General features: G+C 36.9%; 5 protein-coding genes and 1 pseudogene across 7 annotated transcripts; 5 read left to right on the top strand and 1 right to left on the bottom strand.

Moving 5' to 3' along the window:
• The first annotated feature begins 103 nt into the window (after positions 1-103).
• Positions 104-6,383, top strand: LOC125218283 (NAD-dependent malic enzyme 59 kDa isoform, mitochondrial-like). Its single transcript, XM_048119920.1, has 20 exons — positions 104-244; positions 381-602; positions 1,175-1,271; positions 1,764-1,882; positions 1,965-2,132; positions 2,212-2,340; positions 2,689-2,749; positions 2,988-3,091; positions 3,175-3,258; positions 3,372-3,478; positions 3,595-3,688; positions 3,957-4,070; positions 4,241-4,306; positions 4,841-4,913; positions 4,998-5,084; positions 5,244-5,298; positions 5,383-5,454; positions 5,583-5,645; positions 5,740-5,854; positions 6,053-6,383. Exons 2-20 carry the CDS (start codon positions 471-473, stop codon positions 6,137-6,139), a joined length of 1,827 nt encoding a protein of 608 aa, XP_047975877.1. The 5' UTR covers positions 104-244; positions 381-470; the 3' UTR covers positions 6,140-6,383.
• Positions 6,384-9,835: 3,452 nt separating this feature from the next.
• On the top strand, positions 9,836-11,744 carry LOC125218284 ((-)-isopiperitenone reductase-like). The gene is made up of 5 exons (XM_048119921.1): positions 9,836-9,949; positions 10,082-10,319; positions 10,398-10,496; positions 10,784-10,966; positions 11,253-11,744. Exons 1-5 carry the CDS (start codon positions 9,915-9,917, stop codon positions 11,631-11,633), a joined length of 936 nt encoding a protein of 311 aa, XP_047975878.1. The 5' UTR covers positions 9,836-9,914; the 3' UTR covers positions 11,634-11,744.
• Positions 11,745-12,159: 415 nt separating this feature from the next.
• Positions 12,160-13,932, top strand: LOC125224368 ((-)-isopiperitenone reductase-like). The gene is made up of 5 exons (XM_048127761.1): positions 12,160-12,239; positions 12,456-12,693; positions 12,777-12,878; positions 13,135-13,314; positions 13,421-13,932. The coding sequence occupies exons 1-5, from the start codon at positions 12,205-12,207 to the stop codon at positions 13,796-13,798; spliced, it is 933 nt and encodes a 310-aa protein (XP_047983718.1). The 5' UTR covers positions 12,160-12,204; the 3' UTR covers positions 13,799-13,932.
• Positions 13,933-18,978: 5,046 nt separating this feature from the next.
• Positions 18,979-20,329, top strand: LOC125223518 ((-)-isopiperitenone reductase-like). Its single transcript, XM_048126696.1, has 4 exons — positions 18,979-19,283; positions 19,346-19,447; positions 19,562-19,741; positions 19,848-20,329. Exons 1-4 carry the CDS (start codon positions 19,023-19,025, stop codon positions 20,223-20,225), a joined length of 921 nt encoding a protein of 306 aa, XP_047982653.1. The 5' UTR covers positions 18,979-19,022; the 3' UTR covers positions 20,226-20,329.
• A 2,438-nt stretch (positions 20,330-22,767) lies between these two features.
• Positions 22,768-24,810, top strand: LOC125185332 (annotated as a pseudogene).
• Positions 24,811-25,052: 242 nt separating this feature from the next.
• On the bottom strand, positions 25,053-27,704 carry LOC125217908 (bifunctional protein FolD 4, chloroplastic-like). Of its 3 annotated transcripts, none has more exons than XM_048119478.1 (6): positions 27,361-27,704; positions 26,970-27,008; positions 26,556-26,881; positions 25,908-26,144; positions 25,647-25,814; positions 25,053-25,561 (listed from the first exon to the last, which is right to left on the bottom strand). In XM_048119478.1, exons 1-6 carry the CDS (start codon positions 27,551-27,553, stop codon positions 25,391-25,393), a joined length of 1,134 nt encoding a protein of 377 aa, XP_047975435.1. In that variant the 5' UTR covers positions 27,554-27,704; the 3' UTR covers positions 25,053-25,390. The 3 variants fall into 3 exon arrangements, with proteins under 3 accessions (XP_047975435.1, XP_047975438.1, XP_047975437.1); XM_048119481.1 differs by lacking the exon at positions 27,361-27,704 and adding an exon at positions 27,085-27,130; XM_048119480.1 differs by lacking the exon at positions 26,970-27,008 and having other exon boundaries at positions 27,361-27,702.
• Between the last annotated feature and the right edge of the window lie 73 nt (positions 27,705-27,777).

Raw genomic sequence — 27,777 nt, 5'->3', positions numbered from 1 at the left:
TACCGTCATTTAAGAGGATCATTGGCCTAGACGCGGCAGCCCGTATTCAATGAGAGGGCAGCACTTGTAAACTGTACAACTCAGTCTAACTCACTTGGCTTGTCGAGCACAGCACATTCCTTCTCACTCCTGCCCGTTTTCCTCGGGCAGATGCTGAAGTTCGCTTCGCGTCTCATTCTTCACTCTCAACCAACAGAGTTTTCAATTGTCCTTCGCAATCTCCTTTTTCAATCTCCAGCAAAAGGTTCAATTCCAAAATTCTCAAATCTAAATATGCACATGTATTATGCACATTAATATTCTGATACGACTTGACTCAGTCGTTTGAGTGTGTGTTACGTGTGTATATATATAGTATATCTAACTATATATGATTGCAGGGCACACATTGTTGGCAATTTGTGAACGTCTGGAGACTCAGTTCGTTTAGACTTTAGATTTCTGCGATTGTGGATTTCAGGAACGTGAGAATGTGGAGAGTGGCGCGATCTGCTGCGTCGAGCCTCCGCCAGTCGCGGCGACGGATGTCGACAGAGATACCGGGGCCGTGTATTGTGCACAAGCGCGGCGCTGATATTCTACACGATCCTTGGTATAACAAGGTTCGTCTTATCTGTTTCATTTTGTTTTCTAGCTTCATTTTTTCGGTTGCTGACGTCGTTTGATCCTATTGGACGTGGTGGAAATTGGCATGTCTACGCGCTGTTTCAGTCGTTCAAAGAGTGTTTATCGATTTGAGATCTATTTGTTTCGTTTGTTCGTCCTGTGTAATTTTGTGTTCATTGTTTTAGATTATGCTTGAACTTTTCGTGTTGTTGTGAGTCTCTCTGTGGAATATTAGTGAATGCAGTTTTACGTTTTTAATTTATTGTGTTGATTGTATTCTGTTTTAAGAATCAGTTCATCATGGAACATAGTATAAGGTATTGTAAGCTCTAGAGTAGACAAATACAATTGTTTGCTATATATTTGAATTCTGCTGCTATTGGCAGATAAGATGTGGTATTTCCGCAGTGAAATACTAATACCCTATGTAAGTTGATATATCCCTGGTTAAGGAGCATGATCAATCCCATGATGAGGCAAAGAACTAAACATTAAGAAGTCATATATGAATTGAAACCTTTCCCTAGTGATTAATTATATAGTAACTGTTAAAATTTCAAACAATCAGGACACAGGTTTCCCTTTGACGGAAAGAGATAGGCTTGGACTACGTGGTCTACTTCCACCACGAGTGATATCATTTGAGCAACAATATGACCGTTTCAGTAAGTTCTAATTCTGTGCCTCTATTAAATTGGTAGATTTTGACTGCTTGTTCTTCATTTTCATTTTCTGTTGCTGCAGTTGCCTCCACCAATGCTTCTAAATGAAAATTTAACTGATGTAGTTTTTGTTCTTTTATATTAGGACATAGTGTAGTAATGATTCTAATGAATGTTATCTGAACTTTTTTTACTCATAAGTACATTTAATTTTATCATGAATGAAAAGGATTAGAAGTCTTGTGATATTTACATATGCAGTATCCATAGCAACCTTATTGTCTGGGATAAATAATCATATTGGGAAATTTGTGTGGCTGAATTGAATTATGGTTTTCTGGTTTATGAGTTGTTTCTGTATAGGTGTTATTTGTTCAATGTATGCAGTTTGGGGTGATTGATTTTCCATGTAATCTTTGGCTAGTTTTGCTTCGGACTACAGGGGTTTTGACTCTTTAAATTTTTGTTCTCTTCTTTCTTTTCTGGTATTATTAGTGGATTCATATAGATCCCTTGAAAGAAATACCCAAGGTCAACCAGATAATTTTGTTTCCCTTGCAAAATGGAGAATTTTGAACAGGCTTCATGACAGAAATGAAACATTATACTACCGAGTAAGTTTGCGGACCCACAGCTTCTATGGATGATAAAAGTATGGTAAATCATTTCTTGGATGGTCTTCATTCTACCTTGCAGGTACTGATTGACAACATCAAGAACTTTGCTCCGACTATATATACTCCCACAGTAGGATTGGTATGTCAAAACTATTCAGGATTATTTCGGCGTCCACGTGGAATGTATTTCAGTGCCAAAGATAAGGGGGAGATGATGTCAATGATCTATAATTGGCCTGCGCAGCAAGTATCATGTCAAACTTAGATACAATCTTGCTTATGTTATTGTGTAAGTACAGAGTAATCTTAACATGATTTTTATGCAGGTTGATATGATTGTGCTGACAGATGGTAGTCGTATTCTTGGTCTTGGTGATCTTGGAGTTCAGGGAATCGGTATTCCAATTGGGAAACTTGACATGTATGTTGCCGCTGCTGGTATCAACCCTCAAAAGGTATGTCCAACATGCTTTCTGTTTCCATGTGTAAATGGATGACAGAAGACTTAAGTTCACATGCATAGTTGCATACCCAGTGGTTCTGCAAAATTATCATACAGTATTTAGTTATACTATCAAGTAAACTATTATGCAGGATCCTTTTTTATACATATTTTAATTATTAGTGTTTACCTGCATATGTGTTTATCAATTTGTAGGTACTTCTTAGCTATAAATATTTTTTTCATGTTACAGAAGTCAGCATATACTTAAATAAACAATATTAATATCATTAACTGTATGCTTGTTGTATCTTCTGTTATTTGTAATCTTACACTTCTTCTTAATTATATTTGCTTTCAGATATTGCCAGTTATGCTTGATGTGGGCACGAACAATGAGAAGCTACTTGCTGACAGACTCTGTGAGTTTACTTATTTTAAGCTCACTTATATTTCTGTTTTATTTACTTAATTAGTTATATGATTTCCTCTTTTTTTGTTCGGAAGTAATTTTTATCTTCAATGTACTCCATGTCTAAATGTAATTTCCTTACTATGCTTCCAAATGATTATCTCATTTTCAGAAAAGATGCATCAAGACAAGTTAAAGTTTTGTAATATCGAGAGTTTCATTTTAGTTTACCTGAAGATATTTGACAGATTTAGGACTCAGACAACATAGACTGGAAGGAGATGAATATTTGGCGATTGTTGATGAGTTCATGGAAGCTGTTCATGCACGTTGGCCAAAGGCAATTGTGCAGGTATTTGTATTCAAAACATTTGTTTCAAAGATAATCTGGGTCAAATGCACACTTACACTTTATTATTGGAACTTACTTCACAGTTTGAGGATTTTCAAATGAAGTGGGCTTTTGAGACACTAGAACGTTACCGCAAGAGATTTTGCATGTTCAATGATGACGTACAGGTAAACTGCAACCAAATCCACTTTATATAACCACATGAAAATTATATTAAAGAAGATGTTCCCCAAAGAGAAGCTTGAATATATGTTCGTATGCCTGGCTTCAAAAACTACAGGGAACAGCTGGTGTTGCTTTGGCTGGGCTACTTGGTTCAGTTAGGGCACAAGGACGACCTTTGACAGATTTTGCAAACCAAAAAATCATCGTGGTCGGGGCTGGAAGGTAGCTTATGGTATTTGGTTTAATAGATCATCTGCCTGTCTACATACATGTTCCAGAAACTCTATGATTTATTGGCAGGTTTTTCTTTATTTCTTATTCCAAACTCGGAATTGCAGTGCAGGACTTGGTGTTCTTAATATGGCATTACGGGCTGTATCCAGAATGGCTGGACCCGATGCAAATCCTCAATTTTTCCTTCTTGACAAAGATGTATTGACTAAGATCTTTAAGACATGATGAGTTATTGTTATCTCCACTGAAAAAATTATAAGTTTAAATGTTTTGTTGTTGGGGGGGGGGGTGAAAAATGATAGGGGTATCTATATTGTAAAATTGACTGTTAAAAGTAGCGATTACTGGTTAGGGAAATAGTCAACACAAAGAGGGGGGGGGGGGGGGGTTGAATATCTTTATTATGTGAAGTCTGGCCTAAATATTTTCTTTTTTCTTTCATAATTTTCACTATGTACATTTGAAGGGTCTCATAACAAAAGAAAGAGCATGCATTGACCCTGCAGCTGCCCCATTTGCGAAATCTCAAGGAGAAACTAAGGAGCTTGGACTTTGTGAGGGTTCCAGTCTGCTTGAAGTAGTAAGTCTTCTCTGAAATTTTCAGAAAATTTCTAACCTTTATATCCTCTAGAGAAGATTGATGACTTGTTAAAGCTAGTAGCTAGAATAACTACTCTTTATTCTTTTTATGTTTCACCTGCAAATATTTTTGCATCTATTTATAATTGAAGCATTCTGATGATGGTGCAGATTAGAAAGGTTAAACCACATGTGCTTCTTGGTTTATCTGGAGTTGGTGGTGTCTTCAGTGAAGAGGTTGATTCTCAATTCCTAGAATCGTCTACCTATGTGTTTCATCACCTTGGATTGTTTATGTGCCTAGTGCGTTTCATGCACCTCAGATTGTCTACCTGTCTCTGAAATTTACAACTTCGGTGTTCTCCTCGGGACCACTTAGTCGATCTTTATTTGACAAAATGATCTGAAAAGTGATAATGCATCTGCTGTTTGGTTCCAAAAAAACCTGAAAAATTAGCATTATAAGTCACAAATCCTTCTGTTTCACTCATATACCATTACTTCATGGTATCATTTGGCGGCATATGACCACTCCCCATTCAAAGCCATTTAGCTTTTTTGACATATGCTATAATCCACCTCCCCAATACTGATTCATCTCCCGCTTTAATATTTCTCACTTTATCCGTCCAACTTTGTTTCTGCCTGCCCTTTTGATGTTCCTTGTTCGGAAGGATTGATTCTGTCCTTATTAAAGTTAATTAATCCAGCCATTTATATGTTTCGAAAGTAATTGGATTCTTTTTTTTATTTTGTTGATCTTGTAATCAGATTCTACAGGCAATGAAAAGTTCAGACTCCATTAAACCTGCTATTTTTGCAATGTCTAATCCTACATCAAATGGTTTGGTTTTGCTACTTTAAATCTTTCTTATACTCATAATATGTGCATGAAGAGATAAATAGTAGTATTTGCTTTATGGCACAGCTGAATGCACGGCTGAGGAGGCTTTCAAACATGCTGGCGAAAATATTGTCTTCGCAAGTGGAAGCCCTTTCGATAATGTTGATCTAGGTATTAACTTTTGAAATGTATTTAAATCTTTGAGCTAGTTCCTCAACCCCTATGATAGTTGGTTGCACTAGTTTCTTTCCATTGTCTTTCAGGGCTGGTGTAGTAATAATCACTATTTAGAAGTATTGTGATTAGTGCCAATTTGTTCCGATTTTGCAGGGAATGGGAAGACAGGGCATGTGAACCAAGCAAATAACATGTACCTCTTTCCAGGGTATGATCATGTCAGGAAATATGCCTCATATTTTACTGTTTATGAGTTCTAATTCCTAACTTTGTGGTTCTACTACATATCTAGAATTGGCTTGGGAAGTCTGCTCTGTGGTGCTCGTATAATAACTGACAATATGCTGCAAGCAGCTGCTGAGTGGTAAGCTTAGGGACTTGGATCGTTTTTCATTAATTTGGCCCCCTATTGATTTCATATGCAAAATTCTTAATCAGAACAAATGGGATACTGTCTTCAGCCAAATATCTTAATCGAGGTTGTTCTTGCAGCCTTGCTTCATACATCACAGACGAAGAAATTCAGATGGGCATTCTGTATCCGTCCATTGATAGGTGCGCAAGTGTATCAACTTCATTCTATATGCTATATACCAGGGGGGTGTTTCTTTCCACAACTGTTTCTGAATCTATAGTTTTGTGTGGTCAGTATAAGGGATATCACAGCTGAGGTTGGAGCTGCAGTTGTGAGGGCAGCCGTGGCTGAACATGTCGCAGATGGGCGCGGCATGGTGGGCCCCAAAGATTTGAAATACATGTCAGAGGTGTGTGGGGATGAGCCAAAATTTCAACTTGATAATTTTTCTTGATTCAAATTTCTATTTCCTCAACTCACTTTACTGGAGTAAAACTCATCATCCCTACCCAGATGAGATGTACAAGATTAGATATGATTTACTATGATTCAGTCATAAATCAGTGGTCATAATATCTAACGTCGATATAATTTATGTGGGATGCAGGAACAGATAATCAAGTATGTGAAGGACAACATGTGGTTCCCTGTGTATAGCCCTCTTGTGCACAAAAAGTGTGAGATATATGCATAAGTAGCCCAGCCCAAATGAGAAGTCAGCCCAAGAAGAAGAAAAGAAGAGGCAAATTCAAATCTTATGAACTAGCCGTTGAGAGAGTTGTTGAACAGTTAGCTTGTTTTTCTTTTTCTTGTTTCAGCCGTTCGAGGCAGTTATGAAGGGAGGTGTATAAAGTGTATTTCTTCAGCTTGTTTAGAAGAGAGATCACTCTGTAATTCCAGTTCTTGTTGAATAATAAATCATACACATTTTCCCTCAACTCTTCTCTAAGTTCTTAGCCTAAAGTTCCTATCTCTTCTTCGTATATTCTTACCCAAATTATAACAAAAAGTGATGTGTTCCTTTTTCTTTTAGTTTTTAGATGATTATTTGTGCAGCACTAGTGAGAAAATTGACAGCAAATTAGTAGTAGTATCTTATGCATCCATACCAAAAGCCCACAAAACCGTATATATATATACAGTCCGTATCTTACAATAAACACCAAGAACAATGAGTTTATAAATCATATCATACCTTAAATACTAGTGGTCTCAGAACTTACTTCTTAAATCATCATCTTGTGCGCGTTATGTGTACATGTATGCTTGCTTTAATTAATTTAAAAGTATGATTGTGGTTGTGGATGTCCTAAGCATTTACCAAGTGTTATACTAGTAACTTATAATAACACATACTTAGAGCATCTGCAATGGTGCTTAGGCTAGCAATAGGCCAGCCATTCTCTCCCCTGCCACGTCAGCAACACTAAAAAATCCATTTGCCACATCAGATTTAGGCCAGCCATAGGCCAGCCGCAATAAAAATAATTCAAAATATACTACATTTACGGAATTAAAATTACGATTAAAATACGGAATTAAATTTACGAGACATATACGGAAAATTCATTAATTTTATTTAAATAAAAAAAAGTACATTAACTAAAAATCATAAAAATAACATAATAAAAAAAAATTCGGACTTCCACACACGAGCCACCTTGAATCTGTTATAGTTTGCCGCTAGCCGAACGGGGGTCTCGTTGTCCATCGCTAGATGTTGGGCTAGTTGTTGTTGTCCATCGCTAGATGTTGCTCTTGTACAGAAATTTAGAGATAGAGAAAATCGTGTTTATATAGTTTTTCAAAAATTAAAAAAAAAAGAATTTAAAAAAAAAAAAAATTCGGCGTTGGCCGATCGGCTGGCCGATCGGGCCGTCACAATGGCGGTCAGCGCATCGGCCAGCCCACGCCGATCGGCTCGCCGATTTTGCCGCTGGCCGCCTCCAATGGTTCGGCTAGCCGGTCGCTAGCCGACCATTGGAGATGCTCTTAGCTTTTGTGTATAATTTCATAACAAAATGAATTCCAAAAGCTTACATGTAATGTAAGTAAAACCTTTGACAAGTAAATACTTTATGAGTGCAAGATCAAGAAATCGGCTGAAAAATAGTAAGAAAGGAAAAACAAGACAAGTTACGTTCAAAGAATTTTACAAACTATTACTATCTCCGTCCTCCAAAATTTGCTACACTTTGATCCGACACGTATTTTGAGAAATGTAATAGAAAGTGAGTTGAAAAAGTTGATGGGATGTGAGTCCTACTTTTAAAGCATTAGTTTTATAATAAAATGTGAGTAGCAATGAATTAGTGTGAATATGAGGTCCCCTACCAAAAATAGTAAAAGTGAAGTGTATTAAATTTTTAGGGACGAACCAAAATAGTAAACTGTATTAAATTTTCAGGGACAGAGGTAGTACTAAATTACCATTTGCCAACCACCAAGTTGGAATCTGAACATATTAAGCAAAGACAAGTAATGAGAGTTCCAATTCTCATTCCAATTTGACTGAACGGATAAAATTTGATATTTAAAGTACTACAGTAATATTTATCCTAAAATTTTAATACCAGTTGTCACAAATCTAGTGACTTAAATGTGAGTGTTTGTATAATGGAAGCATGGCAGAGTTTTGGAAAATTGTAGAAGCATGGCAGTGTTTTGGATCTGATAAGCAAAGCATGGCAGAGTTTTGGAAAATTGCGACTTCCTCTTTTTAGGAAGAAAAAAATGAGACTTTTGCAAGCTAAGAATTACTTAGCACAAATTGATTGAACCAATAAAATGATTTGTAATTGAAGTTTTAATAATATCAAAATATATTTAAATTGTTTCCTTGATACTAGTACTCTCTTTGTTCCACCGTAATAAAGGCATTTCATTTTGCGCACTCATTTTGAAAAAATAATTATAAATAATTAAAATGAAGAAAAAGTAAAGTAAGAGAGAGAATATTGTAGATAAGACTCTTCTCTGCATTATCATTTCTCTTACTCTACTATCTCTTCATTTTAACTATTTAATACTCCCCCGTCCCACAAAGATTGTCCCATTTTGACTGGGGACGAGTTTTAAGAAATGTAATGAAAAGTGAGTTGAAAAATTAGTGGAATGTGGATCCTACTTTTATATATTAGTTTTATACTCCCTCCGTCCCATTAAGATGGACACGTTTTCCTTTTTAGTTTGTCCCCAACCAAGATGACACATTTCCTTATTTGGAAACTTTCTCTCTCCAATTAATACACTCAACCACTTTTTCTCACCCATATTAAAGTATTCACCTTTCTTTCTCTCTCTATTTTAATACTTCCACCCACCTTTTCTCTCTCCAATTAAACACATTAACCAATTACTCCTAAAACCCCGTGTCGGCTAAGGAATGTGTCATCTTAGCCGGGACGGAGGGAGTAATAAAATGTGAGTAGGAATGAGTTAGTGGAATATGAGGTCCATTACCAAAAATGGTAAAAAGTGAAATGAGACAAATTTTGTGGGACGAACGAAAATCGAAAAATGGGACAATCTTTGTGGGACGGAGGGAGTATCATTTTTTCAAAACAAATGCAGAAAATGAAATGCCTTTATTACTGTGGAACGGAGGAGTACTATTTAATTTTACAAATATAGTAATATTTTAAAATTTAAATTACTAAAGTGATCATGTCCCAAACAAACATGACACTAGTTAGACAAAGAATACTGCATATCAGACATTTCATCAACACAAATACACAATAGTAGTATACAGATTTTTACACAATTCACACACCCGCGTATACTCGCAAAAACTATTCAAAATATACAGAAAAATGTAAAGTATATATTTTAAAATTATATTCGATAACAATTAAGACCAATTTTAGTTAATTTTTGACCGACTAAGAGAAATTTAGAATTAAAATGCAATTTTATGTTAAATTTTCTAATTTTATCTAACAAAGTATTAAATTCCATATAATTTCAATTGCATGTACTCCCTCCATCCACAAAAAATAGAGCACATTTAAAAAGAAAGTTTTCAAAAAATTCTCTTTTACTTTTTTTCCCCTTCTCTCTTACTAATAATACAATCTCACATTTTTCACTAATAACACTATTTTTCTCTTTTTTTTTCCTTGTCTGCAACTTTATTAATTCCATATTAAAACGTGGGTCATTCACAACGCGTTCTACTCCATTTTTTATGCACTGAGGGAGTAGTGATCCGCTCCGACCAATTACTAGTATCACTTTTTCGCATTTTTTTCGGTCACCATAAACTTGTTCCTTTTTTCTCTCTTTTTTTATTGGGACCATGCATACATTATACATAGCATAGGCTGTACAACTTATAATTAGAAACAGCTATGCATATGTCCCGATCACCCCCCAGGCCCCCCTTCCTTGGTCTCATCTATAAAACAAAACCACATATTCTTTCTTGTATCCATAAACAGTATTCCACTTGTAAAAAATTCGAAACAATGGCAGATGCAGTTGACCACCTCGCACCACGACGGTAATAGTAAAATGTTTATGTTGGATTTAAATTAATTAACTAGTAGTAGTAGGAGGAGTATTTAATTTTATTGTTGATGATTGATGAAGTACTACCAATTTTTCCTTTTACAATATTTGACTACTATTTCAGATATGCTTTGGTTAGTGGCGCCAACAGAGGAATTGGATTGGAAATATGCAGGCAGTTAGCATCGAAAGGAATAGTGGTGATATTAGCAGCAAGAGATGAAAAGAGAGGCATTGAAGCAAGAGAAAGTCTCAAGGAATTTGGTAATGTGTTTTTTCATCAACTAGATGTTGCCGATGCTGATAGTGTTGCTGCTGTTGCTGATTTCGTAAGGAATCAATTCGGAAGGCTTGATATTCTGGTATATATGGAATTCGGAAATCCATCATAAATATTCAGATATCGATTTATTGAGACGATCGATTTCGTGTTGATACAGGTGAATAATGCTGCAAGTTTAGGACTAAAGATTGATGGAGATGTGTTGGTTCTTCATGAGCAAATAGAAGCAGATGTTGCTACAGTTTCATCTGGACAGGTTATATTACACTTTATATAGATGTACTCAATTGTAGGAGTGAAAAATTCTCTTGTTTACCATGAATCCATATTTAATTATATTATTTTATTGGGATTTGTCGGAATCTTAAATATATAAAATATAAAATTTAGTGTATTCATTTGTTCATGTCCGAGTAAAAATGAATGAACAAATAATACTAGTACTCCATTAGTATGTTACTGCTTCAAATATTCTTCTAGTACACTATTAAATGTCACATTGTAATTTTGTGTTTACCGTTAAATATCTTATTTGAGTTGCAGCTACAAGAATTGGTGCATCCGAAAGCAAAGGGAACACTTATCGAGACATTCGAGTCGGCACAAGAATGCATCAACACAAACTACTATGGTTTAAAAAGAGTAACCCAAGCCCTCATTCCTCTCTTACAGCTATCTGAATCACCAACAATTGTCAATGTCTCCTCCACATTAGGGAGCTTAGTGGTACACTTTCAAACTCCATTTTTGGTCTAATTCATCATATATATTTGATTTCTGTTGAGTATGAAGCATGAAAATATAATCAGTCCATTATTTTCTAGTATGTAGTAGTAGTATATATTTTAGATTCAATGTTTCCTGGTATAACTATAATTTGTTTAATTATGGTATATTTCCTTATATGGATATAGTATATTTCCTAGTTTGAAGAGCTGATGTAGATGTACATTATATCGAACTGTTCCGTCTCTTTTATATTCGTGATCATTTGTGTTTTATTTCACAACAGCTTCAGCCCAATGAATGGGTAAAAGGGGTTTTGAGCAGTGAAGATGGGCTGAAGGAAGAGAGAATAGATGAAGTTGTGCAAGAATATCTCAAAAACTTCAAGGAGGGTACATTGAGAGACAACAAGTGGCCTCTTCACATTTCAGCCTACAAAGTGTCCAAGGCAGCTGTGAATGCCTACACTCGGCTTATGGCCAAAAAACACGACACTTTCTACATCAATTCCGTGTGCCCTGGTTACACGAGAACGGAACTCACCCACAATCTTGGTGTACTTACTGATGCCGAAGGTGCAGAGGCTCCGGTGAAGCTGGCCCTAGCGCCAGAAGGAGGCCCCTCCGGCTCCATCTTCTTCCGGGCGGAAGTCTTGTCATTGTTCTAGACGTACTAGTCTCTTATTGTTATTGTTATTGTTATTGTTATTGTTATTGTTATTATACTTTGAGTATGTGTGTATGAAAATAAAAGGAGTAACACTTTGAGTGTTATGTTATTATACTCTGAAATAACTACGATGAAGAGCGACTTAATTAGTATAATAGGAGTAACACTTTGATTGCTATGTTATTGTTATTACGGTATTATTTTTTCAAGAATTTGCTTAAATTATTAGAATTTGACTAAAAATTGTAACTATCATATATTTTTTTTTATATTATTGCCACATATCTAGTTAATTAAAAACAATTGTTGTGTATAGGACTGTAGGTAGTGGGCGTGTATCCCTCTATCACATAACACAAGTTGGACCAAATAGTCATAGCAGAGCTATGAAAAATTGTGACTTTGTTTTTTCTCTAGGATATAAATTGCTACTAAAGATCGAAGACTTTTTCATCTCTGGTGGCGTGTTGTAATCTATTAATATCATCACAATATAAAGATAGCACATCTTGTTTGAACTATCACAATTGCATACTCTCATTTCATACACAAAACAAAAAGGAAAAACAATGGCAGATGCAGTTGTCCAACCTGCAAAGCAAAGGTAATTAAGATTTTATTCAATGAAAATTATAAATTATGAGTAAAGTCTGTCTTTTTTGGCCTGTCCATATAGTGCCAAAATTACATTAGAGATCTTATCATCTCACTTGTATCACGTGACTAATTTAATCCTAGAAAAACCTTATAGTATGATTTATCACATATTACATCTTACTATTATCTTATCTATCGAACTGAACGTTACCATAATATACAGGTATGCATTGATCACAGGAGCAAACAAAGGAATTGGGTTCGAAATATGCAGGAAGTTAGCTTCGCAAGGGATGGTGGTGATTTTAGCAGCAAGAGATGAAAGGAGAGGCATTGAAGCAAGAGAAAGGCTTAAAGAATTCGATAATGTGGTCCTTCATCAGCTCGATGTTGCTGATCCTGCTAGCGTTGCTGCTGTTTTCAAGTTCATCAAATCAAAATTCGGAAGGCTCGATATTTTGGTACCCACAACGGTCCAATCAATATGATCATTGCTAATGTCGTTGATTTTTTTTAAGTATGATAATAGATTAATGATGTGCAGGTGAATAATGCAGGAAATCGTGGGGTAGATGTTGATGGTGATGTATCACTTCTTGAAGAGTATATTGCGGCTGACTGCGCCTTTCTCGTTGCTGGTGGACAGGTTAGTAGTTGTCGGAAAAGTAAGGATAATAGACGTTTAAATCACGAATTCTGACCGCATCAATAAGATTTGAAAACAGAATATAAATAAATCACAAATTAAAGTTCATTTAGTCTATATACTTCATATCAATTGTTCTCACAACCGATATGGGAATTGAGTCCGTAGCAATTTGTTACTCCTTGTTAGTGATGTTGAAACTACGTGATTTAATATTATGAAGGTTATGATTTAAATGTGTATTATTGATGTGCAGGCGGAGCCGTTTCATCCCAAAGCAGAGGGAAAGATTGTGGAGACATTAAAGGGAGCGGAAGAATGTATTGAGACAAACTACTATGGTGCAAAAAGAGTGATAAAAGCACTGATTCCACTTCTGCAACTCTCTGATTCACCAAGAATCGTTAATGTCTCCTCCACTTTAGGTTGCATAGTGGTAATCTTCTTCACACTTGATAATAACTGTTTCTTATTGATGATATATTGCTCGTATATTCATAATAGTACATTTTACTATGTACTTATATGTGTATGTAATTCAGCTTCAGCCGAATGAATGGGCAAAAGGGGTGTTGAGCAGCAAAGAGGGGTTAAGTGAAGAGAGAGTAGACGAAGTTGTGCAAGAATTCCTCAACGATTTGAAAGAGAATAAAGTAAAAGAGAAGCAGTGGCCTCCTCACCTTGCAGCCTACAAAGTGTCGAAAGCAGCTCTCAACGCTTATACTTGGGTTGCAGCTCAACGACACCCGCGCTTCCTCATCAATGCTGTGTGTCCTGGTTTTGCTAGGACGGATATTACATACAATCATGGCCCGCTGAGTGAAGCCGAAGCCGCTGAGGCTCCGGTGAAGATGGCGTTGCTGCCCGATGGAGGGCCGTCGGGCAGCTTCTTCCATCGATCGGAGGCCTTGTCTTTGTGATCTCTATCTTGTGTTGATTTAATATACTATACTTGTATCACTTAGAACTTATTACACTATTTTCTTTCTACAGTAAAATTATTATCATACATGTTACATGAAATAACGTAACAATTGATATGGGTTTTTGTACATTGTCAATAGTGTTATTAGTACATCCGCTTACACGTGTTCCCTTTTTCTATTTCGATCTATCTAGTTACAGAGAGCATATTCAAATAACCTTTTACTATATATATTTAGTTAGTTAATATAGTACTATCTCATAGTTTACTAATTTATTTGATTTATATTATTATTATTATAAATTGATATAAAGCTGAATTCGCATTCAACTAATTTTTTACATGGTTCATCGAATAACTTGGAATTTCTCATTAATTGATAAAATGACGGAAGCTGAATAGGGGTGAGCATTCGGATTTCGGTTCGGTTTTGTTATTCTCATAGTTAATTCATTAACTAGGTAGTAATTAATTATAATATTTTTTTTTATTTTTTCACACTAAATTTTTTGTTTATTTTTTCATTATATGTGTAAATATTATTAGTATAAGAATCCTTAATTTAAAAATTGTATTCTTTAAGTATTTCAACATCGACATTGTCATTATATATGTCTCTCGCAACTGCATAATGTGTCGGGTTGTTTTTGAGGTCGTCGACACTAAATATATGCAATAATCGCTAATAATAATTTGGAATTTTGGACCCCCCAATATAAAAATTCTGTGTCCGCCACTGTCTTCATTGATATAGAAATTCACGGAGATTAAAAAAAGTTGTGTTAGGTGAGTTAATAAATAAAGAATAAAGTAGGAAATGAAAAAGGTAGAGAGATGTAGAGAGATCAAAGTAAGAGAGAATAAAGTAAGAGAGAGTAAAGTAGGTGGGAACAAATGTGTTGACTTTTACTAAAAAAGGAAATGACTCTATGTTAGGATCCTAAATTCCTAACGAACTGATTAAACGGAAAATAACAAGATAAGAAAATCCGGCGCCCGTGAGGGTCGGCGGGGATAAGGATCTGGGCGGCTGTGCGTGGGTTCCAACCCGTCGGGCAACGACTACATATCAGATATACGTTTCTGGCTGTGCGCGGAGAGATTCCGTCGGGCAGCCGGTGGCGTATGGAATTTAGGATTCAACTTATCACACATGGAACTTGACCAAAATAATATATTCATTGAATGATTAAAATGATAATAACATCTCCTATTTATAATACTCTAATACTACTACCCTAACTTATTGAGCAAGAAATAAAATATATGGAAGATACTATGAATCAAAGATAACTAACTAAAAGATATGGAAGATATGGTGAATCAAAATATACTAATTAATTGGGGAAACCTAAGATATGGAGATCGTAACAACTCCCCCACGGTTGAAATCCACCTTGAGGACAAGGTGGGAACCACGAAGCAACGAAGAGAGTTGAAATCAGAAGCTTTGGCGAGACGTCTCCTCCGGGATCAAACGCAAAAGATAGTTGTTTTGTACCCCAATAACCAACTATCATATGCTCAATGTAAACATATCTGAGATCGAACGTCCTCTTCATTACATCAGTAAATGACATGTCTGACAAACCATTAACCATTTTTCTCCGAGCATCCTGGAGCTCAACAATATACAAATTCTGGAGTTTCTCTGTTTTCATTGAAGGATACATGAGGAAAAAATGCATCTGCTCCAGTGGCGGATCTAGGATTAAAAAATGGTGGGGGCGGAATAAAATAATAAAATAGTAAAATATTAAATATAATACTTCAATATGTTTTTTTAGCAAGATGAAAGTCTATTACAATTCAAGTAACTCTAGCATCTGTTAACCGAGACAACTGATTTCTACGGGTATCCATATCTTGAAAACGTTTCAAGATTCCTTCATTAGAAACACTAGCAAAAATGGATCTTTCATTGTATACTACCAAACTGTCATTCAACCACTCATCTCCCATCCTATTCCGCAAGTCAGTCTTGACAAATTTCATTGCTGAAAATACTCTTTCAACAGATGCAGTCACTACGGGTAAAATCAATACCAACTCAATCAGACGATAACCAACAAAAAAACTTTATCTTTCTTGGTTCAACAATCTTTTGAGATAGGGTACCCAAATCTTCAATACCATTCAATCGTGCATCTCTTCTCACAACATCAACAAAAGTTTCAAGTTGTTTAAACAATTGAGTATGTTCAATCGATGTGAAGTCCTTTGGGTAAAGAGTAGCAAGATGAACAAGCTTATTAACATTAAAAGCAGCGAAATCATTTTTTGGATCGAGGCATGCCATACAACTTAGCAAGTCTGTGGATGCGGATGCCTCAGAGAAACGATTTTCCATCTCTTGTGCAAGTAAGTCGATGACCTAATTGACACAAGAAAGATTAAATACCAAGATGATTCTAATTTAGTAAATGAATAAGGCGATAATGGTTATTTTTTTCGGTCAACAGGCCGACGTCGGAGGCAACGGTGGGGGCGGATGTGGAAAATATACATCCGGGATAAGAGAAAATTAGTCGCATGGTGGGAGCGACCGCCCCCACCTGCCCCCACCTGGATCCGCCACTGATCTGCTCCTACTCTCTTCCCATATGTCATTGCAAGACCTCCATCAAACTCAAAGGTTGCAATTGTACTTGAATCAAGAAGACCACCAACCTTATTAATTTTATTTAACTCTGTAGCACTTACTTCTTCATCTACCAATTTCTTCTCGATGAGCAGCAAGTCAACTTAATTTAACACTTCAGAATCACCTTCAACTCCCAAGTATTTCTCTTCACAAGAAACAAGCTTCGTAGCCGAGTGGAAGCTCGGTCGATGCAGGCAGGAAGGTGGGCGTTGGAGCAGGGGCTGCTGCACAGTAGTGGGCAATTTGAGGCAGGCCTCGGCTTGACGGAGGTGAGTCGTAGCATGGCAGCAGGATGGTGATCGATGTTGATCCACGTGTAGCGGTGGGGGCGGTGCAGCAGCAGGGGCGGGTGGCGCTGCTGCGCGGCGGTGACTTGGTTGTGGTTGTTGGTCGAGCAGGTGCTGCAGCGGTGGCTTCTGGTCGAGCACGAGTTGCGGTTGTGATGGTGTATAGCTGTGGTTCGAGATGGTGGTAAGCGGATGGTTAGGCGTGGCTGAATCAGCAGGAGGAAAGCCTCGGGGCCAGAAAGAGGAGCGCGTCGTGTGTTCTGACGCGTAGGTATCTGATGTTCCACACGGTGGCGGACCGTACAGATCAGATATACGTTTCTGGCTGTGTGCGGAGAGATTCCGTCGGGCAGCCGGTGGCGTATGGAATTTAGGATTCAACTTATCACACGTGGAACTTGGCCAAAATAATGTATTCATTGAATGATTAAAATGATAATAACATCTCCTATTTATAATACTCTAATACTACTACCTTAACTTATTGGGCAAGAAATAAAATATATGGAAGATACTATGAATCAAAGATAACTAACTAAAAGATATGGAAGATATGGTGAATCAAAATATACTAATTAATTGGGGAAACTTAAGATATGAAGATCGTAACACTCTACTACTATGGAACAGAGGGAGTACTAGTACTCGTGTTCACTTTGCTTTATACTCCGTTCATCCTAAAAAAAATATGCACTTTGAGATCGATACGAGTTTTAATATAAAATTGATAAAGTAAGAAAGATAGAAAGAAAAGGTAATTAAAGTGGAGAATGAGTTTTACCTTATTAGAGAGAGAAAAGTTTTTTATAACTAGAAAGTGCATATTCTTATAAATAAATAAAAAAAAGGTGTATATTCGAACGAAGAGAGTATGGGTTTATTTAAAATGAGGCCCGGTAAGAATTGAGCCATACTGGCCCATGTTTTGAGAATTTGAAAATTTATGTCCATTTAAACAAAAACTACTTTTTCCATGTTCTTGGGACAACTTTCCATGTTCGATGCAGCTTTCAGTATTACCCATTTCAAAAGATTTCAAATTTGCTCATTTCAGCATCCAACAGTACGGGCCGACTACCACTTGTAGGGCCTGCTATATTTGAAACTACGTACACCCACTTGTAGCTAGAAATAGGCCCAATTCTGACTACGTATGTGGCAGCTATTAATTTTTCATTTTGGTTTGTTGGACTTACTATCAACTTTACAATTTGGATTCTGATCGATTTCTTTCTTGTTTTTTTGATAAAAAGTAGTAACACAACTCTTGCCTTATTTACTCTCTTTCTTTTTATTATTATCTCTTTATTACTTTTTTATTTCTTACGATTTTTATATCTCACTTTTTTTCTCTTATATACTCCCTCCGTCCACGATTAAGAGTCTCATTTCTAAATGGCGCGGGTTTTAAAAAATGTTAAGAAAAATGGGTGAAAGAAAGTTAGTGGAATAGGAGTCTCACTTGTATATATTAGTTTTAAATGATATGTGAGTGGAATGAATTAGTGAAATGTGTGGTCTCTTTACCATTTATGGTAATTATGAACCGGAACTCTTATTCGTGGACGGACCAAAATGGAAAAACGGGACTCTTATTCGTGGACGGAGGGAGTACTTTATTTTCTCTACTTAACTTAGTAAATAGTACTCCATACGTCCGCAGATAGTTGTGTCGTTTCTTTTTTGCACTCGTTTCAAAAAAATATAACAATAAATAGTTAGTGTGGAGAGAGAGTAAAGTAAGAAAGAATAATATGGATAAGAGTCTTACGTATAGTATTATATTATCTCTATTATATTACTTTCTCTCCACTTTAACATTAAGTACTATCATTTTTTTAAATGAGTGCGTAAAAGAAATGATGCAATTATCTTTGGGAAAAATAAAAGATTATCATTTTTCTAAATCTCTGCCCAAAAGAAACTCTTTATTTATAATGGGAAGGAAGGAGTAGTATATAATTCAATATCGATAGTTCGAAATAATTTGATAGGAGTATTTAAAGTACATTATCCTCAAATTTAAAAACAAGTGGGAATGGGCGATGCATATGGAAACGTTTTGGAAATTGTGAATTTTCATTCTATTAGGAAGAAAAATCAAACTTTTCTAGTTAGGTTGCGTGTAGCGAAAAATCATACACTAATATTTGTATTTTCTCCGTATTTTCCAAAAATACGACACGAAAAAAATCAATATATAAGGCAGCAGCGCTAGAATAAATTTGAAACAACAAACTGGCAATTACAAAGTCTGATTTGAGAGAGAAAACCAAAGGGAAAACACAATGGCAGATACCGCAAAAGAAAGGTATGCATTGATCACAGGAGCTAACAAAGGGATTGGATTGGAAATATGCAGGCAGTTAGCTTCGAAAGGAATAGTGGTGATTTTAGCATCAAGAGATGAAAAGAGAGGCATTGAAGCAAGACAAAAGCTTAAAGAATTTGATAATGTGGTTTTCCAGCAGCTGGATGTTGCTAATCCTGCTAGCGTTGCTGCTGTTTTTGAGTTCATCAAATCAAGATTTGGAAGGCTCGACATTTTGGTATTCAATTATTGTCATTATTCTTGATTTAATTAAACTAGTACTAATTGATTGGTGTGCAGGTGAATAATGCAGGAAATCGTGGTTTGGATGTGGATGGTGATGCTTCGCTTCTTGCAGAGTATATTTTGGCTGACTGCACCTTTTTCGAGGCCGGTGGACAGGTTAGTTATTGTTGGAATCATAGGGATAATAGACGTTTAAATCACGAATAATATTGACTTTAATAAGATTTGAAATTTGACTAAACTTTGTGATTTAAATTATTCTATGTACAGACGGAGCCATTTCACCCGAAAGCAGAGGGAAAGCTTGTGGTGACATTGAAGGGCGCGGAAGAATGCATGGAAACAAACTACTACGGTGCAAAAAGAGTAACAGAAGCCCTCATTCCTCTTCTACAACTCTCTGATTCGCCAAGAATTGTTAATGTCTCCTCCACTTTAGGGTGTTTAGTGGTAATCTTCTTCACACTTGATAATAACTGTTTCTTATTGATGATGTATTGCTCGTATATTCATAATAGTACATTTTACTATATACTTATATGTGTATGTAATTCAGCTTCAGCCGAATGAATGGGCAAAAGGGGTGTTGAGCAGCAAAGAGGGGTTAAGTGAAGAGAGAGTAGACGAAGTTGTGCAAGAATTCCTCAACGATTTGAAAGAGAATAAAGTAAAAGAGAAGCAGTGGCCTCCTCACCTTGCAGCCTACAAAGTGTCGAAAGCAGCTCTCAACGCTTATACTTGGGTTGCAGCTCAACGACACCCACGCTTCCTCATCAATGCTGTGTGTCCTGGTTTTGCTAGGACGGATATTACATACAATCATGGCCCGCTGAGTGAAGCCGAAGCTGCTGAAGCTCCAGTGAAGATGGCGTTGCTGCCCGATGGAGGACCGTCGGGCAGCTTCTTCCATCGATCTGAGGCCTTGTCTTTGTGATTTCTTTCTTTTGTTGATTTCATAAAGTATTACCAAACTACAATCTTTCTGTTCTAGACATGAATATTTGGGTTTTGAATTGATATTTACTACTCCTTCCGTGATGCAGAGCATACAAACTCAAAATAAAATTAATACTCAATATGTCTTTTTAGTCTAACAATAAGGTCTTTATATAAGCAAAAGCAAATCTAAACTTATGGAAAAATAAAATTAAAAAGAAATAACTAAAATGAAATAAATAAAAAAGGAAACACTAATTTGGTAGAAGGATAAACAATTACAGGAATATTTTTCTACAAGACTTGTATTTTAGAACTGCATCACAAATATATTCTACTCTCCACGAAGGGGGCGGATATACTATTTTCAGCTCAATTCAATGAAATATTTAGACTCTCCGAATGGCCAGGACCGAGCCGTCCCCTAGATCCGCCAGTGCTTTGATCTGCCATGAAGCGCAAGCGCGCTTGTGGGGCGGCCGCTTGAAATTCTAATAAAATTTTACTATATATCCTCTAAACTAAATTAGTGCTTTAATATATTTTCATATTTCAATAATTTTAATATATTTTTTCTCAAAACTAATTTAATGCTTCAATATATTATTTATATTCCAACAAACTTTAATACATTTTCTCCAAATTAAATTAGTGTATCAATATATATTCCATATTTTAATAAATTTTAATATATTTCCTCCAAATTAATTTAGTGCTCTATTATAGTGTTTAGTAGTACTACTTAGTAGAGGGATAGAGAGACCATTAGTTGTAGAATGAAAAAAATATTTAATTTTTTCTTATCAAATACCACGACACATATTGACTCGACTTATTTTAACACAATTGATACCCGCAAGTGTACGGGGCTAGTGTAGCAATTAGCAAGTAAGAGTATCGTATCCCACAGAGACTAATTTGTATCAACTTAACTACCACGAACAAATGTTGACTACTATCTAGAGAATCGAGAAAGGTTTGGTTTTGTTCTAACACTACGAAAAACATATAATGAACAAATAAATAAATAAAAGCAAGTAAACACAGAGTGAAAAGATATATGGAGAAAATTGTAGAATTCAAGGATCCGATGCACAATTCCAAGCTCTTATCCAATCAAATTGCCTTACCTTTTGGTGTCTCTAGAGTTACTAAGTCGACCTCAATTATAGATTAAACCCCCTCCCGATGTGAGAAACCTGCAGATTAGGTGTTAGGATTGAAGTCTCATTCTAATCCTAAAACCCCTAACTCCCAAAAGTTCGATTAGGTCAAAGACCTCACTCAAAACCTCAACTCTCCCAAGTTTTATCATAAGGTGTGAATTATTCTTATTTCCAGATTAATTATTTCATCTCCCGATTTATCTAATTAATCCTACACAATAAAGTGGTGATCAAGCAATTGAAAGGAATAAACCCAAGAATAATCAAATAACTACAAGAGCAAGGTAAGAACGAAATTAATTGGATAAAAACTATGAAATTAGTGCATCTTCACCAAGAATTCTCCAAGTAATGTTTAGCTACTCATGTTCTTCACAAAAACCATGTTTGAAACAAAAGATTCTATGAAATACATGGAGAAAAGATTAAGATACTCGTGTGAGAATGAATATATGGAATGACAACTTCAATCTTCCGATTGGAAGTCTTCAATCTTCAATTCTCTCTCTCCAAGTGTTCTTGGGGGTGTGTGTGAGTGTTGGAGGCGGTAAGTGTTGAATGATATGAACCCTAGGCGTTTTCCCTTTAATCTCCCATCAAAAATCGCGTTTTTGGCAAGAGAATACGCCAAAATAGCGTACCCGGCCGGGTGGAATTATAAAGAGCAAAATTCACCCGCCGGGTGGTCATTTTCGACCACTTTCTGACCCTTTTCGCGCAGAATCGGTGTACCCGGCCGGGTGAAAGTTTCTGGACAGCGCAGTGTTCTTGTAACGGCCATAACTTCTTCTACCGAACTCCGATTGAGGTGTGCGAGATACCCACACGAAGCTCTTTCGAAGATAAAGAGATTGATATGCATTAGGGGCTGATTGGACTTCAAAATCTCCAGTAAATATTGTCTCAAACCAAGGCTGCTGCACATCCACATATTTTGTGTCTTTTCTACACATTCTTAACAAAATGGTTAACATACCAACATAATAGAGAAGTAGATATAAACATGTCCAATAATAGACAAAATATGACCAAATTCACACATAACCACACTCTAAAACCATGTAAAATCCAAGTATGTCACATATATTTATAATATACTACTCCTAAAAAGATATCCTAACTAAAATAAATCAAATCAAATCAAACTAAATCAAATTAAATAAAAATGAGAGAAAAGTATGGGGACTAAAATAATTTTGTCTACGAAAAAAAAAATACTCTTATGGTGTGGTGTTGCGATCTAAACTTCTGACTTTGTGTATTTCTAAAGGATGGAGAATAAGACATGCCATGTAGTGGCGTATTGCACTCTACTATAAAGGTCTTGCTCTTGCAAAGTCTCATTTCAAACAGAAAAACAAAAGGGAAAAAAGAATGGCAGATGCAGCAAAACAAAGGTATGCATTGATCACAGGAGCAAACAAAGGAATAATGTGGTTTTTCATCAGCTCGATGTTGCTGATCCTGCTAGCGTTGCTGCTGTTTTCGAGTTCATCAAATCAAGATTCGGAAGGCTCGACATTTTGGTACCAAATAATATTATGATCATTTTTAATATTCTTGATCTAATTATATTGGTGATGTGCAGGTGAATAATGCAGGAGTTCTTGGGGTGGATGTTGTTGGTGATGTTTCAGTTCTTGAAGAATATGTTGAGGCTGACATCTCCTTTTTCTTTGCTGGTGGGAAGGTTAGTTATACTTACAAAAAGAATGTCTTTGTGGTGGTGTTATTTTAGTAAAACTTGCATGGTGATTTACTATTTCATTTCAATATGCAGGCGGAGGAGCCGTTCCATCCGAAAGCAGAGGGAAAGCTTGTGGAGACATTGAAGGGAGCAGAAGAATGCATTGCCACAAACTAATATGGTGCAAAGAGAGTGACAAAAGCCTTCATTCCTCTTCTGCAACTCTCTAATTCACCAAGAATTGTTAATGTCTCCTCCACTTTAGGGTGTTCAATGGTAATATTCTTCTCATGACTTCGTAAGTAGTAACTGTTTCTGACTGATGACAACATTATATGTATATTAGTATATGGATAGAGTGAGTGTTCTAATCCAGATATATGACTTATCATTACTCATATAAGATTGAATATTCCGTACACACAGTTTTTCCTGATTGCATATGAAACAATGATATTGTATTAGTATTACATAATTGACATGATACGATCAATGAAGCCGTGCGTCAAGGATTTCAACTACAGCTGGATTCAACCAGAAACCGTCCTATCGAGATGATATCCGAAAGCTATAAAACTACTACCATCGTCTTCGTCTTGGAAACAGCTTCGCGAGGGTATCTTGCACATCTCAATCGGAGTCCGAATGAGAGAGTTATGACGGTTTTACAGAAGTCGCGCAGAACTGGCGAGGGAGTCCAGAGAGAACACCCGGGCGGGTGTTTTGCACCCTGCAATTCACCCGAGACTTAGTTTTTGAGGGCATTTTTCCACATTTTGGACCCTTAGTATAAATACTTTTTGGTGTCATTTTTCATTCAAGATAAGATTGTGATGAAGTTATCTCCCTAGTGAGTTTTTCCTCTTTGAGGAATATATCCAATTCCTTCCTTGAAGGTTGTTTGTCTCAATTTCATAGATTGATTCAAGTAGAGGTATGCATCAGTGGGGTGTATCCATTGAGTAGTGAAGCCAAGGGGTGATAGAGCTATTGAAAGTTGCCTAGGGTTGTTTCCATTCTTTTGGTCAAGGTCCTATGGTCATAACTCTTTTATCTCATCATTATACACATGCTTTCCATTCCTAATCTTCCATCAATTCTTGTTTAGATTCAATTTTTGTTGGTTGGATCTTTTATTATCTTTTGTTTTGTGTTGGGAAATTGAAAATAGCATCACAAAAATAGCTTAGGTCAGACATCAAAGGGTAAATTCTTGGGTGATGGATCATAAAATATATGGATCCTTATCATGACACGATGATATTCATCTGCTTCAGTATCAGCCGAACGAATGGGCAAAAGGGGTGTTGAGCAACAAAGAGGAATTGAGTGAAGAGAGAGTAGAGGAAGTTGTGCAAGAATTCATCAACGATTTGAAAGAGAATAAAGTAGAAGAGAAGCAATGGCCTCCTCACCTTGCAGCCTACAAAGTGTCGAAAGCAGCTCTCAATGCTTATACTTGGCTTGCAGCTCAACAGCAGCCAGGGTTCCTCATCAATTCTGTGTGTCCCGGTTTCGCTAGGACGGATATTACATTCAATCGCGGCCCACTGAGTGAAGTCGAAGCTGCTGAAGCTCCGGTGAAGATGGCGTTGCTGCCCGATGGAGGGCCGTCAGGAAGCTTCTTCCATCGATGGGAAGCATTGTCTTTGTGATTTATTTCATATAATTGCTAAACGCTTATTTTACACTATTTATTCCTTCTATGGGAAGCTACATGAATAAATGGATTTGAGTTGATATTTCCATCTGAAGTATAGGAGAGGTTTCCAATTTATTGTGTTATGCTATTCGATGATATAGATGTTCCGACAATCATTGTAAACAAAAAAAAGTTTTACCCCTTTCGTCCCGGATTAAGAAAAGATGTTTAGTTAGTTAAATTGGATGAAAATAAAGTACTACAAGAGAGAAGAGACTTAATTTTTCCCCCATAAAAAAGGAAATGAGTCGATTAATATGGGACGTTTTGTAAAGGAAGATGAATCAATCTGTATGTAATTTGGTAAAACTGTTATAATCATACACAATGGAGGCGATCTGAGTCTTCATGTCAGCACGGGCTTTTCACGTGTCATCGGAAGGCGCTTGTCAGGCAGCCACTTTGCTTCTGCAGAGATCTGATTCAGTAGCCTATAATCTTCACTTGCCTTTCCAAATTCAGTTCGAAGAAATGCGATAATTTGGAACACGGAAAACGCATTACTACTAAATAAGCAGCATTACATCTTTCAATTTAAGAGGAAATACTAAAGCGAGGTAAAGTTCAACCCAAAATTTTGCTCCTTATTCTCCATAGCTGAGACAATGTCATTCCAAATTGTAAGCTCGCTTAGCTGCAGAAAGAGTGTTGGAGAGAAGCATTGCTATGGTCATAGGCCCAACTCCCCCAGGAACCGGAGTGATGGCTGAAGCAATCTTGCTAGCCTCCTCATAACATACGTCTCCAACGAGCCGATATCCACGACTGCAGCTCGTGTCCTGTTGTGCAAAAAAACATGAATTTAGAACGCTAGGAAAAACTAGGTGGCAACGAGGAAAGGGATTCCATGAAATGAAGGCAAACCTCGACTGGATTGATTCCAACATCGATGACAACAGCACCAGGCTTGATCCAGCTACCTCTGACCATGTTTGGCTGTCCCACCGCAGTGATTACAATGTCTGCTTCTCTAGTGATAGCCTCAGGATTCTTTGTTCTTGAGTGGACAACTGTAACAGTGGCATCTTCTCTCTGCAGAGCAAGAAAACATTAGAGTGAAGTCAAGTTTCATCGATTTGGTGGTAAGGTAGTTTTTTTCAGGTTCTGAGTAGAGTATCATGTTACTTGCAAGAGAAGAGCAGCTGGCATTCCAACAATATTACTCCTGCCTATTACAACGGCCCTCTTTCCCTTGATTGGAACACCATATCTATGCAACAACTCTATGCATCCTTTGGGCGTACACGGAACAAATAGTGGTTCTCTATCTCTCATAGCCAGGCGGCCAATATTCAGTGGGCTAAATCCATCAACATCTTTCTCAATGCAGACAGCATTCAAGATATTTTGCTCATTCATATGCTGGCAGAAGACACAAGAGATCATTAGTATAGTGATATTTCATAATCAGGAGGCAATAATGAAGAAAATTTATAAACTCTTCTACATATAGAGCAATCGGAGGAAATGGTTGCTGAGGTTATACTTCATTCACTCATACGAAAGGGGTGTCAAATAAGCTTACTGAATTGCACGTGCCATCAGGAACATCACTAAACATCACTAATTCATCTGAGCCAAATCCACTAGAAGAATTCAATGAGTACTTAGTTGCTATTATACCAATCATATATTCTCTAACTCGGTTGTTTATTATCCAATAGACACACACATGAACCCTCTATGACTCTATGTAAGCAATTTGCATATTTAATGAGGCAAATCAGAGTACAATTCCACAGTAAACATAATTATTCAAATTTGGAGGCTTACGGAAGGTAGAGGCAACTGAACAAGGATACCATTAACTGCGGGATCATCATTGAAGGCTGAGATATGCTCAAGGACTTCTTGTTCTGAGCAATCTTCAGCTAAGTGTACTTCGTATGACTTGATCCCAACTGCTTCACACGCTTTTTTCTTGTTCCGTACATAAGTTGCAGAATCCTTCCTCTCTCCAACAAGAATAACAGCCAGTCCAGGAACAACACCGCTAGATTCCTTCATTTTTGATATTTCAGCAGCTATTTCCTCTCTGATCTCTTTCGCAGTGGCTTTTCCATCAATAACCTTAGCAGATGCCTCAGTGACCAATGCAGCTGTATACCATCCAATGTGAAATAAGAATGCATTCAAAAAAACAACTACTACAGTTACAAGAAGAAACGCAATGCAGTGAATACTCCCCAATTGACAACTTCATATGCCATCTCCCCAATTGAGGTTCTGAAACACAAATAAGCTATGGCTTTACCATCAAGTCTCCAAGAAGAAATTAAGCTATCAACTTTGTTTTATTTACCAGCACCCCTCTCCCCAATTGACAACTTCATATGCCAAAAAATGCTCCCCCAACGAAACCAGAAAATTCAGTGCCGAGAGTTTTTCATAAGGAATATTCGATAAATGATCATAAATCGGTCACACGATCACTTCTGAACACAACACAACACACATGCATAAAGCTCATCCATATGCAAACTCCAATCCAGGCGCAGATGTAATTGAGCACAACCAATTCAAAAACTAACCAATACGCAAAAATTGAGCAAATATGAGCAGAAAAGCATGCGCTCACCATTTACAACGGACGAATTGCTGCAGGAGGCGTAAGTTTTGATAGCTCTACTCGTTCTAAGGAAGGCCGGAGAACTCTGCGAGGCGCGCACCTGGACAGTGGTCGTAACGAAAACTCGGCGTGAGCAGCCATCTGAGGCGGCGGCGGATCCGAACATAGTGGCGGTGGAGGAGGTGGCGGCGGCGGATGCCATCTTGAGACGGAGGAATTGGAGCCGGAATCTCAGCCCTATGCTTGCTCTCCTGCTTTTGCTTTGATTTATGAATGAATGAATGTGTGAATTAGGGTTTAGAAGTGATTTAACCGGGAAATTGCAAGAGTAGGGTACTCTGTCTCTGAGGTTCCTTTGACAGAGGTCAAGAAAGAAGATTTTGAAGAAAACGGCGCCGTTTCATGTCTTTAATTCGTAGCACCAAA

Source organism: Salvia hispanica, chromosome 4, assembly GCF_023119035.1.
Source record: "Salvia hispanica cultivar TCC Black 2014 chromosome 4, UniMelb_Shisp_WGS_1.0, whole genome shotgun sequence".
NCBI classification, from domain to species: domain Eukaryota; kingdom Viridiplantae; phylum Streptophyta; class Magnoliopsida; order Lamiales; family Lamiaceae; genus Salvia; species Salvia hispanica.
Note: the sequence above shows the minus strand (reverse complement) of the source record. Positions and strands in the feature narration are given on the sequence as shown.